Source organism: Theropithecus gelada, chromosome 1, assembly GCF_003255815.1.
Source record: "Theropithecus gelada isolate Dixy chromosome 1, Tgel_1.0, whole genome shotgun sequence".
Taxonomy (NCBI): Eukaryota; Metazoa; Chordata; class Mammalia; order Primates; family Cercopithecidae; genus Theropithecus; species Theropithecus gelada.
In genome coordinates, this window is record NC_037668.1 from 190,024,862 (window position 1) to 190,050,636 (window position 25,775).

At 35.5% G+C, this 25,775-nt stretch overlaps 1 protein-coding gene across 10 annotated transcripts in view; it reads left to right on the plus strand.

The window, feature by feature from the left end:
* Window positions 1–25,775, plus strand: part of COP1 (COP1, E3 ubiquitin ligase) — a 258,997-nt gene that overhangs the window by 177,816 nt on the left and 55,406 nt on the right. For 7 of the 10 annotated variants that reach the window (XM_025403629.1, XM_025403653.1, XM_025403683.1 and 4 more), the window contains 3 exons: window positions 19,501–19,618; window positions 20,572–20,696; window positions 21,878–22,038. In XM_025403629.1, coding sequence (XP_025259414.1) covers window positions 19,501–19,618; window positions 20,572–20,696; window positions 21,878–22,038 — 404 coding nt within the window. Of the gene's footprint in view, window positions 1–19,500; window positions 19,619–20,571; window positions 20,697–21,877; window positions 22,403–25,775 lie in introns of those variants that run through there. The other 3 variants (XM_025403624.1, XM_025403638.1, XM_025403661.1) reach the window with 1 other exon arrangement.

The following is a 25,775-nucleotide window of genomic DNA, read 5'->3' on the forward strand; positions in this document are numbered from 1 at the left end:
AAGTATGTGTATAGAAGATGGAATCTGTCAGCTAGAGAAATCCACGTTCTTTTCAATCAGACATAGATTATTTACTTAGAATGAATTTTTATGCTTCTCTTTTTCAATAAAGTCAAGCATTCATGCTAATCCCAATATATCAAACTTGGTTCTGAATGATTTTGACAGCTTCCCATAATGAATTTGTCTTTGAGGATATTCAAAGACAGCAGCAGCACTAGTAGTGTTAAAGGGTCCCAGGTAGGCTCTTTCAGTTCTTTCCTGGCATTATTAATGTAGACAACCATTTCCTAGATTTTTGAGATAAATCAGTTGATTTATTTGCAGTATTTACATGTCTACATGGTTTTTAAAAGTTATTTTAATGTCTTTTTAATGATTAAAAAATTATGTCCCATATTTATTAGTCATTCATTACTTACCATTATTTGCATTTAATCCTTAAAGCAGAAGTGTACAAAAAAGAGATTAATGTAAAGCAAATCAATGAGGATTGAAGTAAATTAATTCTCTCAAAATAAATGTGTGGTATCTTTAGATAATTTTGCAGCTGCTGAGTTTGTATAATCTTAGCAAACTAGGCCATTTAGAGGAAATAATTCTGTACTACTTTTTGAGTGTGTTTTTTAATGCTTTTACTTCTGGTGTGGGCTTGCTGGATTTTATATTTCTAAAAACCAGTAAAATTTGGAAGGCGCTGCCTCTAAATATTACCTAGTAAATAGAAAACACAACTGTAAATATGCCTAGTAATTAGTACACATTTTATTTTATAGAAACTGATTCTTGGCTGGACGTAGTGGCTCACACCTGGTAATACCAACACTTTGGGAGGTTGAAGCAGGGGGGTATCGCTTGAGCCTTTGAGTCCAGGAGTTCAAGGGTATAGTGAGCTATGATCGTGCCACTATAGTGCATCATGGAAACAGAGCAAGACCACGTCTCTTAAAAAAAGAAGAAAGAAACTGATTTCTAAGCAGGCAAAATGTAATATCAGTAATTTTTGCCTGCAGTTTGTGCTTATTTAGTATTTTATAACTCATTGTAAATAGTTTAGATTATGTGATTTGTTTATTCCTTATCTCATTACAGTAATATAGTGATAATACTGTGTGTTCTGTAAGTAATTACTTGTATATGATGCTTTTAGATGAATTCAAATAGTAAATCACCAAATTTTAAATTATTCTTTGATACATATTTTCCTACATTTCCCAGTGACAAAGCCCACAGTACAATTTTTTTGTTGTTGTTGACACAGAGTCTTGCTCCGATGCCCAGGCTGGAGTGCAGTGGCACAGTCTCAGATCACTGCAGCCTCCGCCTCCCAGGTAGAGCGATTCTCCTGCCTCAGCCTCCTGAGCAGCTGGGATTACAGGCATGCACTACCTCACCTGGCTAATCTTTCTAGTTTTGTAGAGATGGGGTTTCACCATGTTGGCCAGGCTGGTCTCAAACTTCTGATCTCAGGTGGTCCACCTACCTCAGCCTCCCAAAGTGCTCTTATTATTACAGGTGTGAGCCACCACGCCCAGCCTCACAATGTAATTTTTTTAGCCACTAATATCTATGTATAGACTATGTACTGGACCCTGTTAGTGAATATGAAGTTATTTGTTTTTGTTTTTCTGGGTTTTTTTTGGTTTTTTTTTTGTTTTTTTTTGTTTTTTGAGATGGAGTCTCACTCTGTCGCCCAGGCTGGAGTGCAATGGCGTGATCTTGGCTCACTACAACCTCTGCCTCCCGAGTTCAAGCGATTCCCCTGCCTCAGCCTCCTGAGTAGCTAAAATTATAGGCATGCACCACCATGCCTGGTTAATTTTTGTATTTTTAGTAGAGACGGGGTTTCACCATGTTGGCCAGGCTGGTCTCGAACTCCTGACCTTGTGATCCGCCCTCCTCAGCCTCCCAAAGTGCTGGGATTATAGATGTGAGCCACTGCGTCTGGCCAAGTATGAAGTTTTAATCAGTATCTTTACCTTTGGCAGTCTAGTTTGAGAAATATCACAGAAGATTTAGGGCAACATATTTCTTCCTTCAGATAAAATTAAAATCAACAAATCATGAACATATATAAAAGATGTTACTGGAAATAAATGTTTCCTGTAATGCCATTAGTGAATTTTTTTTGAGACAGGAGTCTCACTCTGTGGTCCAGGCTGGAGTGCAGTGGTGCAATCTTGGCTCACTGCAATCTCTGCCTTCCAGGCTCAAGTGATTCTCCTGCCTCAGCCTCCCAAATAGCTGGGACTACAGGAGCGTGCCACGATGCCTGGCTAATGTTCATATTTTTGGAAAGACGTATTTTCACTGTGTTACCCAGGCTGGTCCTGAATTCCTGGGCTCAGGCAATCTGCCTGCCCATGCTTCCCATGGTGCTGCGATTACAGGTGTGAGCCACCGTGCCAGGCCCCTGTTAGTGATGTTTTGATTTTTGTTGTTGTTATGATTTGGTGGTGGTGGTAGTGATTTTTTTTTTTTTTTTTTTTTTTTTGAGACGGAGCCGTGCTCTGTCACCCAGGCTGGAGTGCAGTGGCATGGTCTCAGTTCACTGCAACCTCCGCCTCCCAGGTTCAAGTGATTCTCCTGCCTCAGCCTCCTGAGTAACTGGGACTACAGGTGCACACCATCGTGCTCAGCTGATTTTTGTATTTTTAATAGAGGCGGGGTTTCCCTACGTTTGCCAGGCTTGTCTCGAACTCCTGACCTCGTGATCCGCCCGCCTCAGCCTCCCAAAGTGCTGGATTACAGGCGTGAGCCACCACGCCCAGCCATGACTTATTTTTTAAAAAGTCTATTCTCGCTCTGTTGCCCAAGCTCAAGTGCAGTGGTGTGATCTCAGCTCACTGCAGCCTCTTCCTCCTGGTTCAAGCAATTCTCGTGCCTCAGCCTTCCAAGTAGCTGGGACCACAGGTGTGCACCACCATGCCTGGCTAATTTTTTTATTTGTAATAGAGACAGGGTTTCACTACATTGGCCAGGCTCGTCTTGAACTCCTGACCTCAAGTGATTCTCCCACCTCAGCCTCCCAAAGTGCTGGGATTACAGGTGTGAGCCACCTTGCTCAGCCTGAAATTAAGCATTAAGAATTCATTAATATACCTTTTTCTGCAAAAAGAGATAAACTAAGTACGGATAAAATAAATGAAATTATTTTTTCCCTTTTGATCAACAGAATCAATTCTTTTCAAAGTATGTGTGTTTTAGGTTCCTCAAGGATTGAGAGTAGGAAAGGATGGCTCAAGCAGACAGGGAGAAAAAAAGAGTTAGTAAAAAGGGCTCTGATTCCTACTTGTGCTTTAAGCTGACCAGCTCTTCTTTAATCTGTTTTATATTGTAGGGTTTCAAATAAATTAGGTGAGGGAGGACTGAGTTTTTTAATGTTTCTGCTACTCTTTCTTAACTGAGACTTCTTTTTAATTGTGGGAAAATGTACAGAATTTAACTGAGACTTCTTTAAAAATTGTATTAAGTTTTAAAAAATTGTTTTAATTATTTTATATTACTGACAATTGTGGTTTAATCTAATGTGCAGTTAGGTAATTGCTATTTCTTTGACTCTAGGAGAATATCGCAATTGCTTATATATCTATTGTGGTTTGGTGAGGATTGGAGAGATTATTCGCAGAGTAAAGGGTAAATAATAATGGCTTACATTAGTGCATCTTTAAGGTTTTATTCAGGTTAGAAACCAGGGCCAACTGTATGTGATAGAAAATAGGAAGTGATATCTTCTAATTCCTCCTCAAATCATGGACAAAGATCTGACAACTAAATTGAGAGCAGGCGTTAAGGGGAAATGCTTCCTAAGTATTCCATATGTGTCTGTGTAACGGATACTTGGCTTGCTCTCTCTTTTGTCAAAGAGTAGCTTTCTTTCAGTTCTCTAAAACAGTACATTGAGATACTGCCAAAGGCTTAATTAACGGAAGCAAAAGATGGTTTAAATATTGCTATTAAAATTAATAATGAGGCTGGGCACAGCGGCTCACAGCTGTAATCCCAGCACTTTGGGAGGCCGAGGTGGGCAGATCACTTGAGGTTAGGAGTTCGAGACCAGCCTGGCCAACATGGCAAAACTTCATCTCTACTAAAAATACAAAAATCAGCCAGGTGTGGTGGTGCACACCTGTGGTCTCAGCTGCTTGGGAGGCTGAGTCATGACAATCTCTTGAACCCAGGAGGCAGAGGTTGCAGTGAGCCACAATCGCACCACTGCACTTTAGCCTGGGCGACAGAGCAAGACTCTGTCTCAAAATAAATAAAATTAGTAACGATATCTGTATGAGATAAATACTAGTAACCAGTGGACCTATGTGTGTTTAAATGGTCAAAATGTATTTCCTGCCTAAGAAAAACCTAACAGGTATCTTACCAACTTAACTTCTCACCCCAGTCCTGTCACAGTATCCAAAAGCTAGGGCATTGATGACTTTTATAAACTCTCAAGCATCTGAGAAGCCTAAAGATAGAATTCGGGATTTCTGAAATTCAGTTTGATATCTGATTGGCCATATTACTTACGAGTCTTCTTCCTGTATGTCTTACTGCTTTTTGGAACACAGTCTAGACTGATTGTGTCCTAATCTGTGTTTTAAAACATTGCCTCATTAACAATAGTCATTTTATTCTTACTTTAGTAAAGGTAGTGAAATATTCATTAAACATTTAATAAGATATTCCTATATCTATTTCACCTGATCATCTTAACATACTGATGCTTGCCTTATCAGTGGTGGAAATGTCTGTGGTTCTGGTTTTTTTGTGTTTTTTTGTGTTTTTTTCAGTAATCCTACAGGAAAATTATTTGTTGTACTGGAAATTATTCTGTAATATTTACAGAAATAAACAGTTAGTACACACTTTTGATTAGCTTCAACACTTAAGATGTTAGGAATTGATATACCCCTTAAACATTTACCTAATGTGTTCCTAGACTGGCAGTTTCTTTCTCTGTTTATTTCAGATAAAACAATGAAACAATGAATGCTGATTTAAGTAGATAAATTTTTTTGTTTATTTACCTTTGTTTTATCACCTGGATTGATAGTTACACATAATTTTTTTTAAAAAAGAATTCATTCATAAAAATGGATATGTAAACACAATAAAAGTATATTACAAATTCTATACAAAATTGTTTTTGAATGGAAATAGAATTATATGTACCTGACATCTCTGTTCTGTCTGCATTTTAAATGTGCAGTTTCCCCTAACTCAGGGAGGGAAAGAGAGAGACGGAGAGAGAGAAGAAAGAGCTCCTCTTTAATTCCAGCTTCTCATTCCTCTGAAGTCTGGTTTCTGCTCCTACCCCTACATAGAAATTCTTCTCACTAAGATCGGTAGCAGCCTCATGTCACTACATTCAAGCCCTTGTTTTATTTGATCTCTCAGTAATAGTCAACATTGTTGACCACTCACTTCTGGAAAAACTTTCCTCGTTTGTATTCTAAAACAACACCCCCTGGTTTTTTTTCACCGCTCTCATCTATAGTTCTCGGTTGTCTTTTCTTTGAAATGTTGGTATTCTTTGATACTCTGTTCTCTTGTCACTCTCTAAATTCCCCATGGGTTATTTTGTCCATTTAGTTATTCTGTTTAAATAGCAGACTCTTAAATATTTATCTCAATCCCACGCTTAGCTTAAAAAAAACTCCAGACATTTCTATTTTACTTACTGGAAATTCCTATCTCAGTATTCATTGCCACCTCAAACTTAACATCCAGAACTCCATCCATTTTTCCTTTGCAAGCCCATTACTTTATCTTCGTTTTTTTTTTAAGTTTCCTGTTGATGCAGTGGTCCAAGCCACATATCTCATTCTTCACATTAAATTGAATCATGTATATTCTACTTACTAAATATCATCCTCTTTTTAAAAAATCATATTACAGAAGAATTTTCCTTTTTCTGGCTCCTCTTCTACCATTCACATTGTAGTTCACTTCACCGAGGCTTCTGCCACCATAATTCCACTTAAAGTGTTCTTGTCATCATCACCAAATTACCTCCATATTGCTGAATTAATTGATCTAGTCTGTTCTTTTTCATTACTATTTAATACAATTGACCACTCCCCTATTTCTTCCATCCTTCTCTTCTCTTTGTTGTTCTCCCTGGAGTCATATCCAGCTTAGGCAGGAATCGAGTTCTCTCTAGTTCAAGCCATTACTGTAACCAGGCAGCTTAACTTCAAAATTGATTTTAAAACTTTTTTTTCCCCCCCTTGTGTATCAAGATACAACCTTGAGGCACACATTGTACTCAGCTCAATTATTGCATGCCTTCCTTATCAGGCTTTCCCTTTTTAAACACCTGCCTTCCCCGCAAAAAATGGAAGTGGTTATTTTGGATAGGAATCGGACCCCTTCCCTTTAGTTTTGGTTAATAAAGCGTCTGTCTTTCTACCAGACCTCGTCCTCGTTAATTGGACACTGCAAGCTGCAACCATTCGGACCTGCATTTGGTTACGTTACCTGTATCACTGGAGAAACCTCTTGCCTGAATACTCAGCTCTTCTCTATTTGTTTCCCTTCAGTTTGTTCCACGGACAGCAGCAGGGATAATATTCTTTCAGATAAATTTATCCCGTATTCCTGCTTTGATCTCTTTCAAACTTCTCTAGATTCATCCTACATTATTTCATGCTGCTCTCACTGTGCAGCTTCTCTGCTTTAGACATTCTTCCCCTGGCTCTTACCACAGCCAGCACACTCTTCAGTCTCATCTTAAACATCATCTCCTCAAAGAAGCCTATTGAAAACCCTCTGTCAAGGAGATTCGCCCAATCATTACCTTTCATCTTTGTCTCATTGTTATCACTTGATCTATGTTTTACTTATTACATAATTGTTTTTGTCTGATTCTAATACTTGACTGTAAGCACACAGAAAAGTAGGGACTTTTCTTGTTCATTATTGTATCCCCCACGATGTCCCTTACAACTGCACATAATAGATTTTCAATAAATACATGTATTTAAAATATTAGTACTAATAGACATATATTAGTACTAATATAGTATGTATAGATGTATAGTGTACATATATATGTATGTGTATACATACACACACATTGTTTTTTGCCTAATTTTTTTGCAAAATTTTTTGGAATACAAAGCCAACATAGAGTTTTTATTTCAGATTTTTTTTTTATTTCAGATTACTTACCACTCTCTGAATTTCTTAAATTCAGAGTATTAAATTCAAAGTATTAATATGGCAATGAAAAATAACACAAATTTTGGAAATACAGTACAACAATTATTTACATACAACATTTATGTTGTGTTAGGTGTTATCTGAATTTCTTAAATTCAGAGAGTGGTAAGTAAGGTGAGGTCTCATTTAGGACCCTTAGATTTTAATTATTTTAAAAAGCATGTATTGTATTATGAAACTCTGATTCTTTAGCAGATAGTTTTGTTTTTTAAATGTCCATATGGCCTTAAAGAAATGATAATTACAGAATGTAACCACCTGTTTTGAGGGTAATGACTTCTAACAGTTAATTAGAATAGTTTTCCAATAAATGAATGACTTCTATTTAATAGAGATAAAGGTTACAACTAGGCAGCATAACTTGTGCTGTTGAAATAATAAGTGATTAAGTAGCTAATTTAGCACCCAGAATCACTTTCTCTGAACTGCGTTGATGAGAGTGGACAGTGCTTGACACACTGATGGTTGTGTAGGAATTGGTTGGGTGGGGTCCGGAGCAGAAGTCTGTAAAGCAGCCTTTCAAATGTAAGCACAGCTTCCCACTTGATCTCAGTAGTCAGATGTATTCTCTTACTTTTCTGTTTTCTTCTGTTCTCTATTTTCACGTCAAATCAAATTCTGCTTGCTTTTTGCTAATGAAAGTTCATTCTGTACCCTTCATTCTCCACTGAAAACATGAAGATAAAATACAAATACTTTGTGTATTTTGAGGGAATGGAGAAATAGCTTCATATAATTAATCAGTGTTCCCACTCCAAAATTAAAAGAGCACTTATTGGAATGAACTCTTAATCAATGATTATAAAATCAGGCTGAGTAATCTTTCATACAGCTATAAAACATATATACTTTTGGCAGTGTCTTAACTAAAAAAGCCTCAGGTACTTTCCTGGAATAACCTTCATAGTTTTACATGTGCGTGTATTTAAATAAGTCTGGAATTTCAATTTTTTCTGCAAGCACTGCTTTCAAGGTAAAACACTATGTTAGTAATAGTGAGGTATACCAGCTATAAAAGGTCCTTTTTTATAAATAATATATGAAACATTTTCTCATACTTCAGTTAAAATTCTGTGTCTGATTTTGACTTTTCACATATTACATGGTGAGTTGAAATACGTTTGTAGTCTTTGTAAACCATTTCAGTCCAAAGAGAATTATAATAAAATTATTTATTTATGGTAATCTAATGTAACAGAAATGAGAAATTATACGAGGAGAAAAACTACAGCAGGAAGGAGAACCAAGTAGGTTTGCTCATTAGATGAAACTCAAATCCTTTATAATGATTCATTAAGACCAAATAAGATACCATAAACAGCAAATAGAAAATTTTATATTACAAGATTAGATTTCAATTATCTCTTATTTCAGAACGTATCATCATCTTGTGCTTTTCCCCATAGCTAAGTAAACCCTATTTTCTTTCTATAATCACATATTTTTGGGGTGAGTTACATCTCAGCTCTCTGTACCCTTGGGCATCTGCTGATTTAGCCAACCTTGGATTGAAAACATTTAGGAAAAAAATGTATTAGTATGACAATAAAAAATAACACAAATTTTGGAAATACAGTATAACAATTATTTACATACAACCTGTTTGTTGTATTAGGTGTTATAAGTAATCTAGAGATGATTTAAAGTATATGGGAGGAGGTATGGAAGTTATAAGCATATATTAGGTCATTTTGTAAAAGAAACATGAACATCCATGGATTTTGGTATGGAGGGCATGGGGATTTGAAACCAGTTCCCCTGAGGATACCTAGGGATTACTTAATGCAATCACGCGTCGCTCAGAGATGGGATGCATTCTGAGAAATGTTGTCATTAGATTTTGTCATTGTGCAAACATCATAGAGTATACTTACACAAACCTACTGCACACCTAAGCTATACAGTAGAGCCTATTACTCCTAGGCTACAAACCTGTATAGCTTGCTAGTGTACTGAAAGCTGTAGCCAATTATAGCATAATGGTAAGTATTTGTGTATCTGAATATAGAAAAGCTACAGTAAGAATACAATATACAATTAAAAAAAGATGATACACCTTTATAGAGCACTTACCATGAATGGTGCTTGCAGAACTAGAAGTTGTTTGGGATGAATTAATGAGTGGTGAGTGAATATGAAGGCCTAGGTCATTACCATATACTTAGGCTATACTAAATTTATTTTTTAATAGCTTTTTGTTTAGTAATAAATTCACCTTAGCTTAATGTAATTTTTTACTTCATTAACTTTAAAACTTAAGTTTTTTGACTCTTTTTGGCTGGGCGTGGTGGCTTACATCCATAATCTCAGCACTTCGGGAGGCCAGGGTGAGTGGATCATTTGAGCTCAGGAGTTCCAGACTAGCCAAGTCATATGGTGAAACCCCAGCTCCACAAAAACTTAGTGGAGCACGGTGGTGCACACCTGTAGTCCCAGCTACCTGGAAGGCTGAGGTGGGAAATTCACCTGAGCCCAGGAAGTTGAGGCTGCAGTGAGCCATTATTCCACCACTGTTCTCCAACCTATGGCCCAGGCTGAAGTACAGTGACTATTCGTAGGCACAGTGTTAACACACTGCCGCCTCAAACTTGGGCTCAAGCAAACCTCCTGCCTCAACCTCCCAAGTTGCTGGGATACAAGTACACACCACTGTGCCCAGCTTCCTGAGGTTGTATTACAGTTTTTTTTTTTTTTTTTAATTAATAGAAGGAGTACACTCTAAAATAATGATTAAAAAATACAGTGAATACATAAGCCAGTAACACAGTTGTTTATTATCATATATTGTGTACTGTACATAATTGTATGTGCTATACTTTTATTTTGTCAATGCAGTAGGTTTGTGTACACCAGAATCACCAAAAACTTAGAATAATGTGTACAAAGTCACTAATAGCTACAAAGTCACTAGGTGATAGGAACTTGTCAGCTCTATTGTAATCGTATGGGACCATCATCATGAAGTGTCATTATCTAGCACGTGACTGTATGTAAATGCATTATAATAAATGTCTGTGTGTATTATATTCCTAAATTCCCTCTAGCCATAAAACAGTTACTGTTTTGAAGCTCACATTTTGAGTAACTGGACAATTTGAATCTCACATTGTCTGGAAAGATTGATCTGTTTGTTAAGATGGTCTGACAAGCATATTGTATGCTTTATGAAGTACATTAATGAGAAAAAAAGTAAGAAAGGGAAGATTAACTCACATAATTAGTGAATGTGAACATAACCATCTTAAGTATTTAGAGTTTATTATTCTATTTCGGTTACTCTCTTCCCTTTAACAGAAATGAAATTTCTACTTACTACACCATACATATTTGTAGATTATTAATTGGTTTAGTTATTTTCTATCAAAACTGTCAAATAGAACTGCAGTAATAGTTCTAGCTACATTTGGCTGCTGAGCACTTGAAATATAGCTGGTTTTACTGAGAAATTAAGTTTTAGTTTAATTTTATGTAACTTAAATAACCACATGTGGCTAGTGACTACTGTACTGGACAGCATGATTCTAATTTTATAAAGTATAGGTTTTGAATTATTGCTACCACATTATTTTGTTTTTCACACCAATGAAAACTTTGAGATATCAACTAAAACTGAGATAAATTAAAATCTGTTTCAGTTAGAAAGCATGTTTAAAGTGGAATATTAAGAAGGATTAAAGTTCTGTTTTCACTATTCCCCACAATTAAAAATCAGCCTTTAAAATGTACTTTAATCTGTCCCCAGGCTCCTATCACCACTGAGGAAATGTTGACATTGACAGTTTTATTTCTATAAATGGTGATATTATTGACATCACCTTGTCATTTAGCATTGATTTTCTATGAAGAATCAGGTATTAAGTAATCTTGTTGGCTTAAAAAAAGTATTTGTACAGTTTTTGTTACTTGGTTATTTGCTTACATTTGACATGTAGCTGTGTAAAAAATAAAATGTATTTGTTTTCTTCTTAATGGCTGTGGAAGTAGCATCATTTGGCTTAACAATGAAATAAAAGAGACAGATTCCCTTTATACTGAAAAGGCCAGAAGGTCATTTAAGTAATCAAATTTAGCATCACTATTGGAACAAACATGTGCCTCTTCTTTTGATGTGATAGAAAGGACCATGTTTATAGTATTTGTGCCAAAAACATTTAATTTGAACATAATAATAAGAAAACATTTAGACAACAGCTGTCCTGAATGCTTCAAATATAACAATATCATGAAATGTTTTATATAATAGGCCAGAGACATGGAAACTAAATATAATGAGTGACCCATTAGTAAAAACTTAATAAATATTCAGGTCCTTTTTTAAACAGTTGGGAGATATCTGAATATAGGATGCATTGTATATTATATCAATATTAGTTTTCTTGAGTGTGATATAATGATATCGTGTACATAGGAAAGGTTTTATTTGTAGAAGGTAGAGGCTGAAGTTTTTAAAAGTCAAATATCCTGATGTTTGAAACTTAAAGTGGTTCAGAGGTATAGGGGGCAGAGAGAGAGAGACAAGAGGCGGTGTGTGTTTGGGGTGTGGGTAAAGCAAATATGGTGAACATTTACAGTTGGTGAGTCTAGAATAAATTGTGCAAGGTTTTTCATTGTGCTGTTCTTTCAACTTCTTTGCAGATTGAATATTTTTTTCAAAGCTAAAAGAGGAAAAGAAAAAACAGAAATGGACTATAGCCTAACTCCTCATTATTAAGCATACTTTTTCAATTATGGCAATGCTTCAGAAATATAAAGACATACCCTCCTTTATAAAGGAAAGAAAATTATTGTGGACCCCACCCCCAAGTAACCAAAACTTATAACTTAACATCATAATGTTCTTACAGTATATATACAAATGTAAAGCTGTAGACCATCTTCATATGCCCCTGTCTCCTAAGTAGCTATAACTCAGAACAAATTCTAATTATTGATAAATGCAATAAAATATATAAAATCAAGAAAATTCAAAATAACAGTATGATAGCATAATAATAACAATAATCGGATTAACTGGTATATAGTTTGCTGAAAATAAGTCACCACTCAACATACCAAACTGGTTCTGAGTACTCCAATGCAATTTCTTTTGAAGTTGTCACATCTATAGAAACATCTGTCATTTGATAACTCCTGTAAAAACCTTCGTGCGGTGCGCAGTTTTTAGCTACTGTAATACTTTTGTGCAGTACACAGTGACAAGTATTTAACCTTTACTTATATGATAAGTGATAAGTATTTAACTTTTACTTATATGCCTTCATCTTTTACATATTACACCCCTTTTGTATTCACTTGAGAATACGTTAGCATATTATTATACAGTACCATGTTATTTTTATAGTGTCAAATTATTCTCACCTTATGAAATAACTTGAGAAATTACTTATTAAAATGTTTTTGATTGTGAAATATTAGAATATTGTTACTCTTTAATCCAACTGAAAATCTCCATGGAAAAATATGTGTCCATACCCACAGTATTGTTGAAAATAATCAGATGCAGTATCACAGTTGTGTCAGACTCTATTTCCAGTTGGGCAGTCAAGGACACAGCCAAAAATTGAAAACAAAGTTCTGGACAACAAAACAGCCACGGGTGGGGGTCAAGAAGCTCTGACATGTACCTAGTTGTAGAATGCTATGCACATGTGCCAGGTGTAGTGTGCATATCCAGGAAAAACTGCACAGAGCCCCAGTCTTCACCTCTGGTTGACCATGAGGCTCTGTGTAAGCAGGAAGTGAAGGCTAAGGCAGATTTAAGCTTTGAAAGCATTCCCCAACATACACACAAATCCCCTTGGCAAAGGGTAGAAGACAAGGAAATCTTGTTACTACTAAGTGTTGCTGACCCAGGAACAACTCCTACTCAGCTGGACTTAAAAATAAAAACAAAAATAAACTCGGTAAAGATGTCTAATGGCTCCACGCAGTAGGAATTATAGGCTGAACAGATTTAGTCCCAGGGAAGTCATTACCACCAATAGCAGAAAGCTGAGCTAGAAGAAAACCAGGAGGAAGAACTGAGTCCACAATTGCCACATAATATTTTCCAAAATGTCTGCTTTTCAATAATAAAAGGTATACACAAAGAAGAAAACTTCTTAGTAGAAATTATCCTAGCTATAGGGCTTATTAAACAGAGACTTTAAATTACCTATTACAAATATATTCAAAAAGGTAATTAAACCACAAAGAGTTAAAGGAAAAATATGACAAATATACTTTATCAGATAGAGAATATTAACAAAAATAAAAACAAATAAAAATTCTGTTGTTGAAAGTATCATAACTAAACATGAAAAATTCATTAGAGAGGTTCATGAGAAAATTTGACCTGTCGGAAGAAAGAATCAGTAAACTTGGAGATAGGTCAGTTGTGATTATCCATTGTAAAGAATACAAAGAAAAAAGAATGAAAGAAAAAATGAACTTCAGAAACCTAGAGACACCATCAAGCATGCCAACATTTGTAGATTTCCAAAAGATGAGGAGAGAGAAAGAAAGAGGTAGAAAATATTTGAAGAAATCATGGCCAGTATTTTCCCAAATTGGATGGAAAACATAAGTCCACACATCCAAAAAGCTCAGTAAACCGCAAACAGGTAAGATGTACACCTCAACTCATCATAGTGAAACTCTTGAAATGCAGGGAGAGAATCTTGGAAACAGTGATCAAAAAGTCGCTCAGCAAGTACCAGGGATCCTCATTAAAATTAACGTTAACATTTCTGATGATTTCTCATCAGAAATCATGACTGCCAGCAGGCAGTAGGATATGTTTAAAGTATTGAAAAGAAAGGATTGTCAATAAAGAATTTCATATTCAGCAAAACTATTCATCAAAAATGAAGGGGAAATTAAGACATTCCCAGATAAATTGAGTGAGTTCTTTGTCAGGAGACCTACCCTATAAGAAACAGTAGAGAGAGTTCTGCAGGCCGAAATAAGGGGATACTAGACTGTAATGTAAGTCCACAAAGTACTAAAGAGAACTGGTTACGATAATCATATCGGTATATAAAAAAGATAGTTTAGATGAATTTTTTGTAAAGAATTTTTATTCTGATTTAACCCTTTCCTCATTTGCCCTGAGAATACTTGCTGGCGGCACTTGCAGCTGCAGTTGTTTACCCTGAGATAACTTTGTCACGAAATATCTCACTTTTATTATTATTATTTTTACATCACTCTAGTATATCAACTTTGGAAACAACAGACATCATTCTATCTATAGCATTCTATCTTTAGTAGTGGTATTTCCATTTATACAAATGAAAATCGAGAAAATTTGACAGAGAATTACTATACTCAATCGCTGAAAATGTCAAATCCTAGAAAACATAACGTTCTTATGCATGATGTTAACATCGTACTCAAATACTTGCTTGCCAGAGGTTCATTTGATGAATCCAATTTTTTTGAAATAGATGATTCTGATGATTCAGACAATTCTGATGTTAGTTCTCTTTAGAAATAACTCCCAAGAACAGTTTTATATTTTATTTTTACACTAAAATTCAGTCAGATTTGCAACAGCCTTGAAGAGAGTGTTTATGTAAAATTAAATGAACTTTGGCAGCAAACTGCACTTTCTTTTTTCTAAACTGGAAAAGGATTGAAAGACAATTGACTAAAATAGTAATTCTAAAACTGTTGATGAATATATAACATAGAAAGATGTAGTATGTGTGGCCATAATGTTTCAAAGGATGAGGAGGAAAGGAGCTGGAGCTATATTGCAGCAGAATTTTGACATAGTATTGAAATTAAATTAGTGATCATCTGAACTAGGTTATTTTAATTTAGCATGCCAATTATAATCCCCAGAAAAACCACTATGAAAAATAACTGCTAAAATGTACTAAAACCTAAAATGATACACTAGAAAATATCTGTATAACACAAAGTAAGGTAATAATGGAGGCATAAAAGAGCAAATAATGTAAAAAAAATAGCAACATTGCAGGTAAAAATTCTACCATATACAGGTTGAGAACCCTTTTTCCAAAATGCTGAGGACCAGAAGTGTTTTGGATTTCATTTTTTTTTTATTTTGGAATATTTACATTGTAGAGTCATACAAGGTATAATGCCATTTCAATCAATGAGAGACCGCATATGTGACAGTGGTCCCATAAGATTAAAATGGAGGTGAAAAATTTTATACTTCTAACATTGTCATAGCCATTATAACTTCATAGTGCAGACATTACTCACATGTTTGCAGTGATACTAGTGTAAATAATTCTATGCTACCAGTTAAATAAAAGTATAGCACACCTACAGTGAACTCACTTTTGACAAAGTTGCCAAGAACATACACTGGAGAAAAGACAGTCTTTTCAATAAATGCCAAAGGGAAAACTGAATATCCATTTGCAGAAGAATGGAAGTAGACCTCTGTCTGTCACCATATGTGAAAATCAAATCAAAATAGATTGAAGATTTAAATCTAAGACTTCAAACTACAAAACGACTACAAGAAAACACTGGGGGAAATCTCTAGTACTTTGGTCTGAGCAAAAATTTCTTGAGTAATACCCTACAAGCAGCCAAAGCAAAAATGGACAAATGGGATCATATCAAGTTAAGAAACTTCTCTGCACAGCAAAGGAAACAGTCAACAAAGTGTGGAGACGACCCACAGAATGGGAGAAAATATTTGCAAACTACTCATCTGACAAGTGATTAATCACCAGAATATATAAAGAGCTCAGACAATTCTGTAGGAAAAAAAATCTAATAATCCATTTAAAAATGGTTAAAAGATTTGAGTAGACATTTCTCAAAAGAAGACGTGTAAATAGCAAACTGGTATATGTAAAAGTGTTCAACATCATTGATCATCAGAAATGCAAATCACAGCTACAATGAGATATTATCTCACCCCAGTTAAAATGACTTTTATCTAAAAGTTAGGCAGTAAACCAATGCCGGTGAGGATGTGGAGAAAGAGAACCCTTGTATAGTGTTGGTGGGAATGTAAATTGGTACAACCACTCTGAAGAATGGTTTGGAGGTTCCTAAAAAATTAAAACTAGAGCTACTATATTACCCAGCAATCCCACTGCTGGGTATATACCCAAAAGAAAGGAACTTATGTATGAAAGAGCTATCTGCATTCCCATGTTTTTTGCAGCACTGTTGACAGTAGCCAAGATTTGGAAGCAAACTATGTATCCATCAACAGATGAATGAATAAGAGAAATGTGGTGCATATACACAATGGAGTACCATTCAACTATTTAAAAAAAAAAAAAAAAAGGATGAGATTCTGTCATTTGCAACAACATGAATGGAACTGGAGATCATTATGTAAAGGGAAATAAGCCTGGCATAGAAAGACAAACATCACAGGTTCTAACTTATTTGTGGGATCTAAAAATGAAAACAGTTGAACTCATGGACATAGAGAGTAGAAGGATGGTTACCAGAGTCTGGGAAGGGTAGTTGGACTGTTGGGGGAGGTGAAGGTGGTTAATGGCTACAAAAAATACACAGAATGAGTAAGACCTAGTATTTGATAGCATAACGAGGTGACTGTAGTCAATAATAATTTAATTGTCCATTTTAAAATAACTAAAAGTGTATAATTATATTGTAACACAAAGGATAAATGCTTGAGGTAGATACCCCATTCTCCCATGACGTGATTATTAAGCATTGCATCAAAACATCTCATGTTCCACTTAAGTGTATATACCAACCATATACTCACAAAAATTAAAAATAAAACATGTTCAAGAAGTCTAGCACATACAATTACATATACTACATAATACTTGATAATAAACAACTATATACTTGTTTGTTATTTACTTTTTACCATTATTATAGAGTGTATTTCTTACACTTGTTTTTTTAAGTTACTATATAATAACCTCAGACCCTTCAGGAGACATTCCAGAAAAAGGCATTGTTATCAGAGAAGATGACAACTCTATGCATATCATTACCCTTGAATACTTTTCAGTGGAACAAAATGTGGAGGTGAACACAGTGATATTGGTTATCCTGATCCTGTGTAGACCTAGGCTAATTTTCTGTTTCTTAGTTTTTAACAAAAAAGGTTAAAAAGCTTTTTCTATTTTAATTTTTTAACTAATAAGGATATATAAAAAGGAAATACTTTTGTACAGCTGTACAATGTGTGTGTGTTTTAAGCTAAGTGTTATTACAAGAGTCAAAAAGCTTAAAAAATTAAGTTTATAAAGTTAAAAAATTACAGTAAGGTAAGGTTAATTTTTTACTGATGGAAGAACACTTTTTTACAGTAAATTTAGTGTAGCCTAGGTACACTGTTAACGTTTTAGGCCTTCATGTTCATTTACCACTAACTCACCCAAAACAATTTTCGGTCCTGCAAACTCCATTCAGGGTAAATCCCCTGTATAGATGTGTACCATTTTTTACCTTGTATATTGTATTTTTACTGTAGCTTTTCTATATTTAGATACATAAATATTTACCATTGTTATAGTTGCCTACAGCAGTCAGTACAGTAACGTGATGCATAGGTGTATAGCCTAGGAGTGCAGTAGGCTATACCATATAACCTAAGTGTGTAGTAGTGTGTACCATCTAGGTGTGTGTAAGTACACTGTATGCTCACACAATGACAAAATTGCTGAACGATACGTTTCTCAGAGTGTATCTCCATTGTTAAGTATGCATTATTGTACTTGCTGTTCAGCATCTCAAATCCAAAATCCGAAATGCTCCAATGAAGCATTTGGAACTTTGATTGTCATGTTGGCGCTCCAAAAGCAAGGATTTGGGATTTTTGGATTTCAGATGTGCAACCTATTAATATATTGAATGTAAGTATGTTGAACATTGTAACATTCAGGGATTGGCAGAATGGGTTTACAAAAAAATTAGAATCCAACTTTATGCTATCTACAAGAGATAGACTTTAGATTCACAGACACACGTAGGTTAAAGTAACAGGATGAAAAAAGATACACCATGTAAGTAGTAATCAACAAAAATGGTAGAATGGCAGTATTTAGGTCAAACAGAAAATACTTAGAGTAGAAACCGGTACTAGAAACAAAGACATTTTATAATGGTAAAAGGATGAATAGTGAAAACATACATCAATTATCAACACACCTAAAAACAAACTTTTTGGAGATACATGAAAAGAAAATCTACAGTATTTAAGGGAAAAGTAGATAATTTGACTGAAGTTGTTGAAAAATACTCCACTTTCGATATTTCATAGAAAAACTGGACAGAAAATCAGCAAAGTTATAGAAGTCTTGAATAACATTGTCAACCTGACATAACAAACATCCAAAGATCACTTCACCCAACAGTAGAAGAACACACATTCTTCTCAAGCAAGCTTTAAACAGTCTCCAGGTGAGACCATATTTAAGACTGGAAAAAAGTCAATAAATTTAAAATGATTGAAGACATACAAAACAGTTTTCTGTCAATAAAATGATTGAAGACATACAAAACAGTTTTCTGACCAAAATGGAATTAAAAATCAACAATAGTTGCTTTGAGACATCTGCAAGTATTTGGAAATTACATGACACATTACTAAATATCCCATTAGTCAAAGAAGAAATAACAAAGGAAATGTAAAAGGATTTTAAACTGAATGAAAATGGAAACACATCGTATCACAATTTGTGGTGTCAGCCAAAGCAATGTTTGTAGAGAATTGTGTATCCTTAAGTGTCTGTCTTTAAGAAGAGTAACAAAGCTAACTGAAGACAAGCAGAAGGAAGGAAATAATAAAGATTATCATAGAAATTAGTGTTAGAGACAGACAGGAATAGAGATTGCCTATGATGGTGAATGCCAAATGAGTGATCTTATTGGAGTGCAGAAATATTATAAAACTGATTTATGGTAATGGTTGAACTGCTGGTTAAATGTAGTAAAGATCATTGAATTGCATGCAATACTTTGAGCGTGTGTATTATATACAAAATATGTCTAATTTTTTAAAGCAAATGTGGGAAATAAGATTATATAGCATTGTGTTTATCCAGATGTCCCATAATGTTTATATTAACATTTTTTAATGATGCCACTAAAACATAGATTGATTTTTAAGTTTCCAATTATTTTGACCTCTTAATACTCTCTTTCTAGAGCCAGTCTTATTTTTGAAAAGAATTCCTTTTTCTTTGTTTTCTGGCTGTTAGAGATTAGACATTCTATGTGAAACTTTTAATGAAAAAAACAAAAACCAGTTAAAATTAACTTTGCTTTCCATTTCTGCGTTTACTACATTTATCTAATTTTGTTTTGGTTTAGATCACTGTGTCCACTACTATGATCTTCGTAACACTAAACAGCCAATCATGGTATTCAAAGGACACCGTAAAGCAGTCTCTTACGCAAAGTTTGTGAGTGGTGAGGAAATTGTCTCTGCGTGAGTATTACTCCCCTCAGAGGTTAAGGTTAATACAGAGCTCTGTACTTAAACACCTACCAGTTTGTAATGTCACTGAAGATGTCTGTAAACTATAATATTGGAGTATATGTGCTTTTTCTTAAATAGTATTTTTTTTATCTTGTCCAATTAAAATAGTGTGGATTCTGGTCTGTATTGTGCTCTACTGTATGTAAATTGTGGATACAATCCTGAAGATACTAGTTTTTTATATATGCTCCCCCCTTAACTCATCCTCCTATGTTTAATTGCATTTGAACTTCAGATTGGATTTTAGCTATTGCTTCTTAAGAAGAGATAAACAACATAGTCGATGCAATATGAGAAGTATTTTATTTATTAAAGTCAACTAATGTGTTATTGTGTATTTTACCTAGTTGCAGTATAGTGGTAGGATTATTTTTGGTTTTAAATATTACTTGGTTGGCTTTTACACTGACATGTTCATTTCTCTGTGATTTCATGGTGATTTTAAATATGTTGAAAAGAAAACTTTTTTTTTTTTTTTTTTTTTGGCACAGAGTCTTGCTCTGTCACCCAGGCTGGAGTGCAGTGGCGTGATCTCGGCTCACCGCAGCCTCTGCCTCCCAGGTTCAGGTGATTCTCCTGCCTCAGCCTCCCAAGTAGCTGGGACTACAGGCACATGCTACCACTCCCGGCTAATTTTTGTATTTTGAGTAGAAACAGTTTCACCATGTTGGCCAGGCTGGTCTTGAACTCCTGACCTCAAGTGGTCTACCTGCCTCGGCCTACCAAAGTGCTGGGAATACAAGCGTGAGCCACCACACCTGGCTGACAGATGAACATTCTAACTCAGTCTGGCTCCAGAGACTGCATTCTTAACCAGCAAACTGCATTGCCTCTAATTAGTAGTAATGAGTTTCGTGTCAAGAAATTTTAAATATATTCTTACTCTTTGTACTTTTCCTCAGCTCTACAGACAGTCAGCTAAAACTGTGGAATGTAGGAAAACCGTACTGCCTACGTTCTTTCAAGGGTCATATCAATGAGAAAAACTTTGTAGGCCTGGCTTCCAATGGAGATTATATAGCTTGTGGTAAGTGAAACCATCGTTTCCAGGAACTTTTTAACAGGTATTTGTTATTGAAATTGAGCTCAATGGAAATAGACTAAATATTAAGTCAGGAAATGGTGTGTGCACTCAGAAGATAGTATAATAGACATGATGCCCCAGCATTATTGATTTTCCTTGTGTTGTACTAGAAGAGCATTAGTCCTTCCCTTTTTTATTGTGTACAAACCCTGAACACCTCAAATACCTGAACACCTGATTTTTAACTGTTTTGTAGTTGTTCTCCATTATAACATAATTCTTTAGATACTGCGTGGGAGACAGAAAAGGTTAAGTTCTGTTAGTAATATTTCCAATTTTGGAGACATTATGTGTCTTCTTAAGCTTGATATTCATTTTCCCTTATCTGCTGTTCTCTCCATGAAGTAATCTATTTGCATAGTATTGATCTGTTATTCTAGGACTTTTATTGTTGATAATTTATACAAATTTAAATAAGAAATAGAAAAATCAAATTTGATATTATTCAAATGCTCTGATATATCTAATGCTTGAATATATGAACTTTGATCATACTTTTAAATGACTTGGCCTTTATTCAGCAAAGTTGACTTTCTCCACATGTGTATGAGACTGCCAAAGCAAATATCTGGAACAATTATCCTATCTTAATAGATGGCTCAAAAATACAGTTCATAGACCATTAATCAAATAATTCCTATACTGAGAAATGGAAATAAATTGTGTAGGCTATTAAAATCTGCCTATGTAAGTGTTGCCAGTTTCTTTTACCTCTCTAAGTGGAAATCTTTCTAAATGTAATTTCAGATTCTTGCTATAATAACATATTTCTGGTTCTACTATAGACTATTAGCTTGGTGCAGAAGTTAAAAGTAATGACAAAACCCACAATTACTTTTGCACCAACCTATATAAATGATTTTTATAGGGTAATTTTAGCCTCAGAATTATCAATATTGTCATATCATTTAACATTGATTGTTTCTTTAGATTAGTAAAGTATAGCTTTTGTCCAAGAATCCTTTTCTTACATGATTTCTAATTAGTCCTGTAATCTAGCCTTTCAAATTTGACCATAAAAGATCTTTGAGCTAAAACTTTGAGTGATAATTACTATTAGAATGTGATGTCCTAATTCCGAGTTTTCCTATTCTAAAAATATTATTATTATTATTTGTTTTCAGGAAGTGAGAATAACTCTCTGTACCTGTACTATAAAGGACTTTCTAAGACTTTGCTAACTTTTAAGTTTGATACAGTCAAAAGTGTTCTGGACAAAGACCGAAAAGAAGATGATACAAATGAATTTGTTAGTGCTGTGTGCTGGAGGGCACTACCAGATGGGGTAAGTTTTCATATCAGTTTTTTCACCTTGGGATCTCATATTATGCATTATGTATACACAGGGTTTGATTAAATTTTAAAATATAAATTGGTGTGTGGTATGTACTATTTTTAAAACTTTGTAATGTGTCACCAAAGACAATAGGCATTTTAGGTAGTGATTGAAATGCACAGTAATAGAGCAATGTCATGGTGTCATCATGTCCCTCTGTGACCCATAGCATCTAGTGCATATCTCAGTTATAACCATTAAAATATTGTCTCTTCATATCTCTTCTGTAAGACTGGAAAATCCTCCAGAATACACATTCCGTCTCATCTTCTTTATTGATTATGTGCAGTATATGCTTGATAAACATTAAGCTGAGCTGGTATTTTAATAGGGAGAAAAAGAATTGGTGCAGGTAAAGGAGAGTGCAGGTAAAGCACCTATATGGTGCTCTGATTAAATATTATTTCAAAGTAGAATTGCTTTCTGCAAAATACATTTATATATGAATATTTAAGCATATTTAGTATATTGATGAGAAAGTTATGCTACTAGGTTGTATGAAGAGAAGTTGCCTCAAACTTTTCACTTATGTTTTAAAGTATAAGGTTTTTCATAAGTTATATAAAAAAATAATTCTTGTTACTATCTTGATTTATATAAACATGAGTTGTTAGTATTGTATTTTTAAAATAGCTTTTTAGGTGCTTAGTTAGGTTTATTTTTGACAAAATAGAATTCTGACAAAATTCTGACTTGATATGTAATTTAAAAATCCAAGTTTCAGGTATAGTTTCACTTTAATTAGATATATTCTATTGCTGTCTTAAAGTTTGCTAATTGACAGACTAGGTAATTTGGACCAACCCTTCCTCCAAGTAAAATTAGAAAAGTAGGACCAAATATATGTATTTTGAAAACAAGAACCTATTTGAAAGCATTGGAAAGCAAACAAGACAAGACACAATTACTGAATTTGGATTGTGACCCTGGCTTTTGAATCTGCTTTTCCTCTGTGAGCATTTGTCAGTTTTGATGGGGTGGTTAAAAGCACTTATACTAGCTTCACAGGGTTGCAGGGACTGGAGCTCAGTGCCTGACATTGTGTGAGTGACTACTTTTTTTTAAGTCCCCACAGGGGTATATTATAGGAGAAACCAGAAGATAAGCCTTCGTAGAGATTGCATCTGAACTTTGTATCAGTCTCTGAAATTGAATTGAGGTGACCCTTCATTGCTAATATCCACAGGATGCAAACTTAAGTCCTCTCTGAAAAAAGATGAGATCATCTAAGTGCTTTATTTTTTTTCAGTTTTGTAACTACAATAACTAGGGCACAATAAAAAATAAACAGACATAGTAAAAGATAAGACAGCATGAATTAAACCAGCCTAAGCAACAGACTGTAGAAACAGTCACAGCAGCTCTAAATATTGGAGTTATCAGACAGCTTGAAAGTAGCTATGCTTACAAGATGAAAGACAAGATTGAAAATTTTAACTGAGAACTGGAAACTATTTTTAGAATGAAAATATAATTCTGCTCCTGGCCCCTTCCAAATTTCATGTCCTCACATTTCAAACCTAATCATGCCTTCCCGACAGTCTCCCAATGTCTTAACTCATTTCAGCATTAACTCAGAAGTCCAAAGTCCAACATCTCATCTGAGACCAGCCAAGTCCCTTCTGCCTATGAGCCTGTAAAATCATCAGCAAATTAGTTAATTCCTAGATAGAAAGAGAATACAGGCATTGGGTAAATACAGCCATTCCAAATGGGAGAAATTGGCCAAAACAAAGCTACAGGCCCTATGCAAGTTCAGAATCCAATGGGGCAGTCAAATCTTCAAGTTCCAAAATGATCTCCTTTGACTCCATGTCTCACACCCAGGTCACACTGATGCAAGAGGTGGGTTCCCATAGTCTTGGACAGCTCCACCACTGTGGCTTTGCAGGGTACAGCTTCCCTCCTGGCTGCTTTCACAGGCTGGCATTGTCTGTGGCTTTTCCAGGTGAATAGTGCAAGCTTTCAGTGGATCTACCATTTTGGGGTCTGGTGGATGGTAGCCCTCTTTTCACAGCTCGCCTAGGTGGTGCCCCAGTAGGGACTCTGTGTGAGGGCTCCCACCCCACATTTCCCTTCTGTACTGCCATAGCAGAGGTTCTCCATGAGGGCCCACCCCTGCAGCAAACTTCTGCCTGGTCAGCCAGGCATTTCCATACATCCTCTGAAATCTAGGCAGAGGTTTCCAAACCTCAATTCTTGATTTCTGTGCACACGCAGGAACAACACCACATGGAAGCTGCCAAGGCCTGGGGCTTGCACCCTCTGAAACCATGGCCCTGGTTCTATGTTGGCCCCTTTTAGTCATGGCTGGAGCAGCTGGGACACAGGACACCAAGTTCCTAGTCTGCACACAGCATACAAACACTGGACCTGGCCCAGGAAACCACTTTTTCCTCCTAGGTCTCTGGGCCTGTGATGGGAGGGGCTGCTCTGAAGACCTCTGACATATCCTAGAGACATTTTCCCCATGGTCTTGGGGATTAACATTCGGCTCCTTGTTACTTTTGCAGATTTCTGCAGCCAGCTTGAATTTCTCCCCAGAAAATGGGATTTTCTTTTCTGTTGCATTGTCAGGCTGCAAATTTATCAAACTTTGGTGCTCCATTTCCCTTATTAAACTGAATGCCTTTAACAGCATCCAAATCACTTCTTGTATGCTTTGCTGCTTAGAAATTTCTACCAGGTACCCTAAATGATCTCTCTCAAGGACAGAGTTCCACAAATCTCTAGGGCAGGGGCAAAATGCCACCAGTCTCTTTACTAAAACATAACAAGAGTCCTTTTTGCTCCATTTCCCAGCAAGTTCCTCATCTCCATCTGAGACCACCTCAGCCTGGATTTCACGTCCATATCAGTATCAGCATTTTGGTCAAAGCCATTGAACAAGTCTCTAGGGAGTTCCAAATTTTCCCACATTTTCCGGTCTTCTGAGCCCTCTAAACTATTCCAACCTATGCCTGTTAACCAGTTCCAAAGTCACTTCCACATTTTGGGGTATCTTTTCAGCAGCACCCCACTTCTGGTACCAATTTTCTGTATTAGTCCGTTTTCACACTGCTGATAAAGATATAGTCAAGACTGGGTAATTTACAAAAGAAAGAGGTTTATTGAACTCACAGTTCCACGTGGCTTGGGAGGCTTTACAATCATGGTGGAAGGTGAAAGGCACGTCTCACATGACAGCAGAAAAGAGAAGAAAGTTTTTGCAGGGAATCTCCCCTTTTTAAAACCATCAGATCTCGTGAGACTTATTTACTATCACAAGAACAGTTTGGGAAAGACCTGCCCCTGTAATTCATTTACCTCCCACCGGGTCCCTTCCACAACATATGGGAATTCAAGTTGAGCTTTGGGTGGGGACACAACCAAACCATATCAGAGGAGTCGTTTTCATTCCTTTAAGCCATCAGTTTTTCTTTTTGACAGATAATAATTGTAAGTATTTATGTGGTACAGTGTGGTGTTTTCATACACATGTACATTATGGAATGATTAAGTCAAACTAATGAGAATATCTGTCCTCTCACATGCTTTTTTTTTGTGGTGGGAACATTTAAAATCTTATTCTTTTAACAATATTGAAATATCCACTACATTTTTGTTAGCTACAGTCACTCTGCTATGCAATATATCTCAAAAATTTACTCTTTTTGTCTAATTAGCTGAAACTTTGTAGCCTTGGA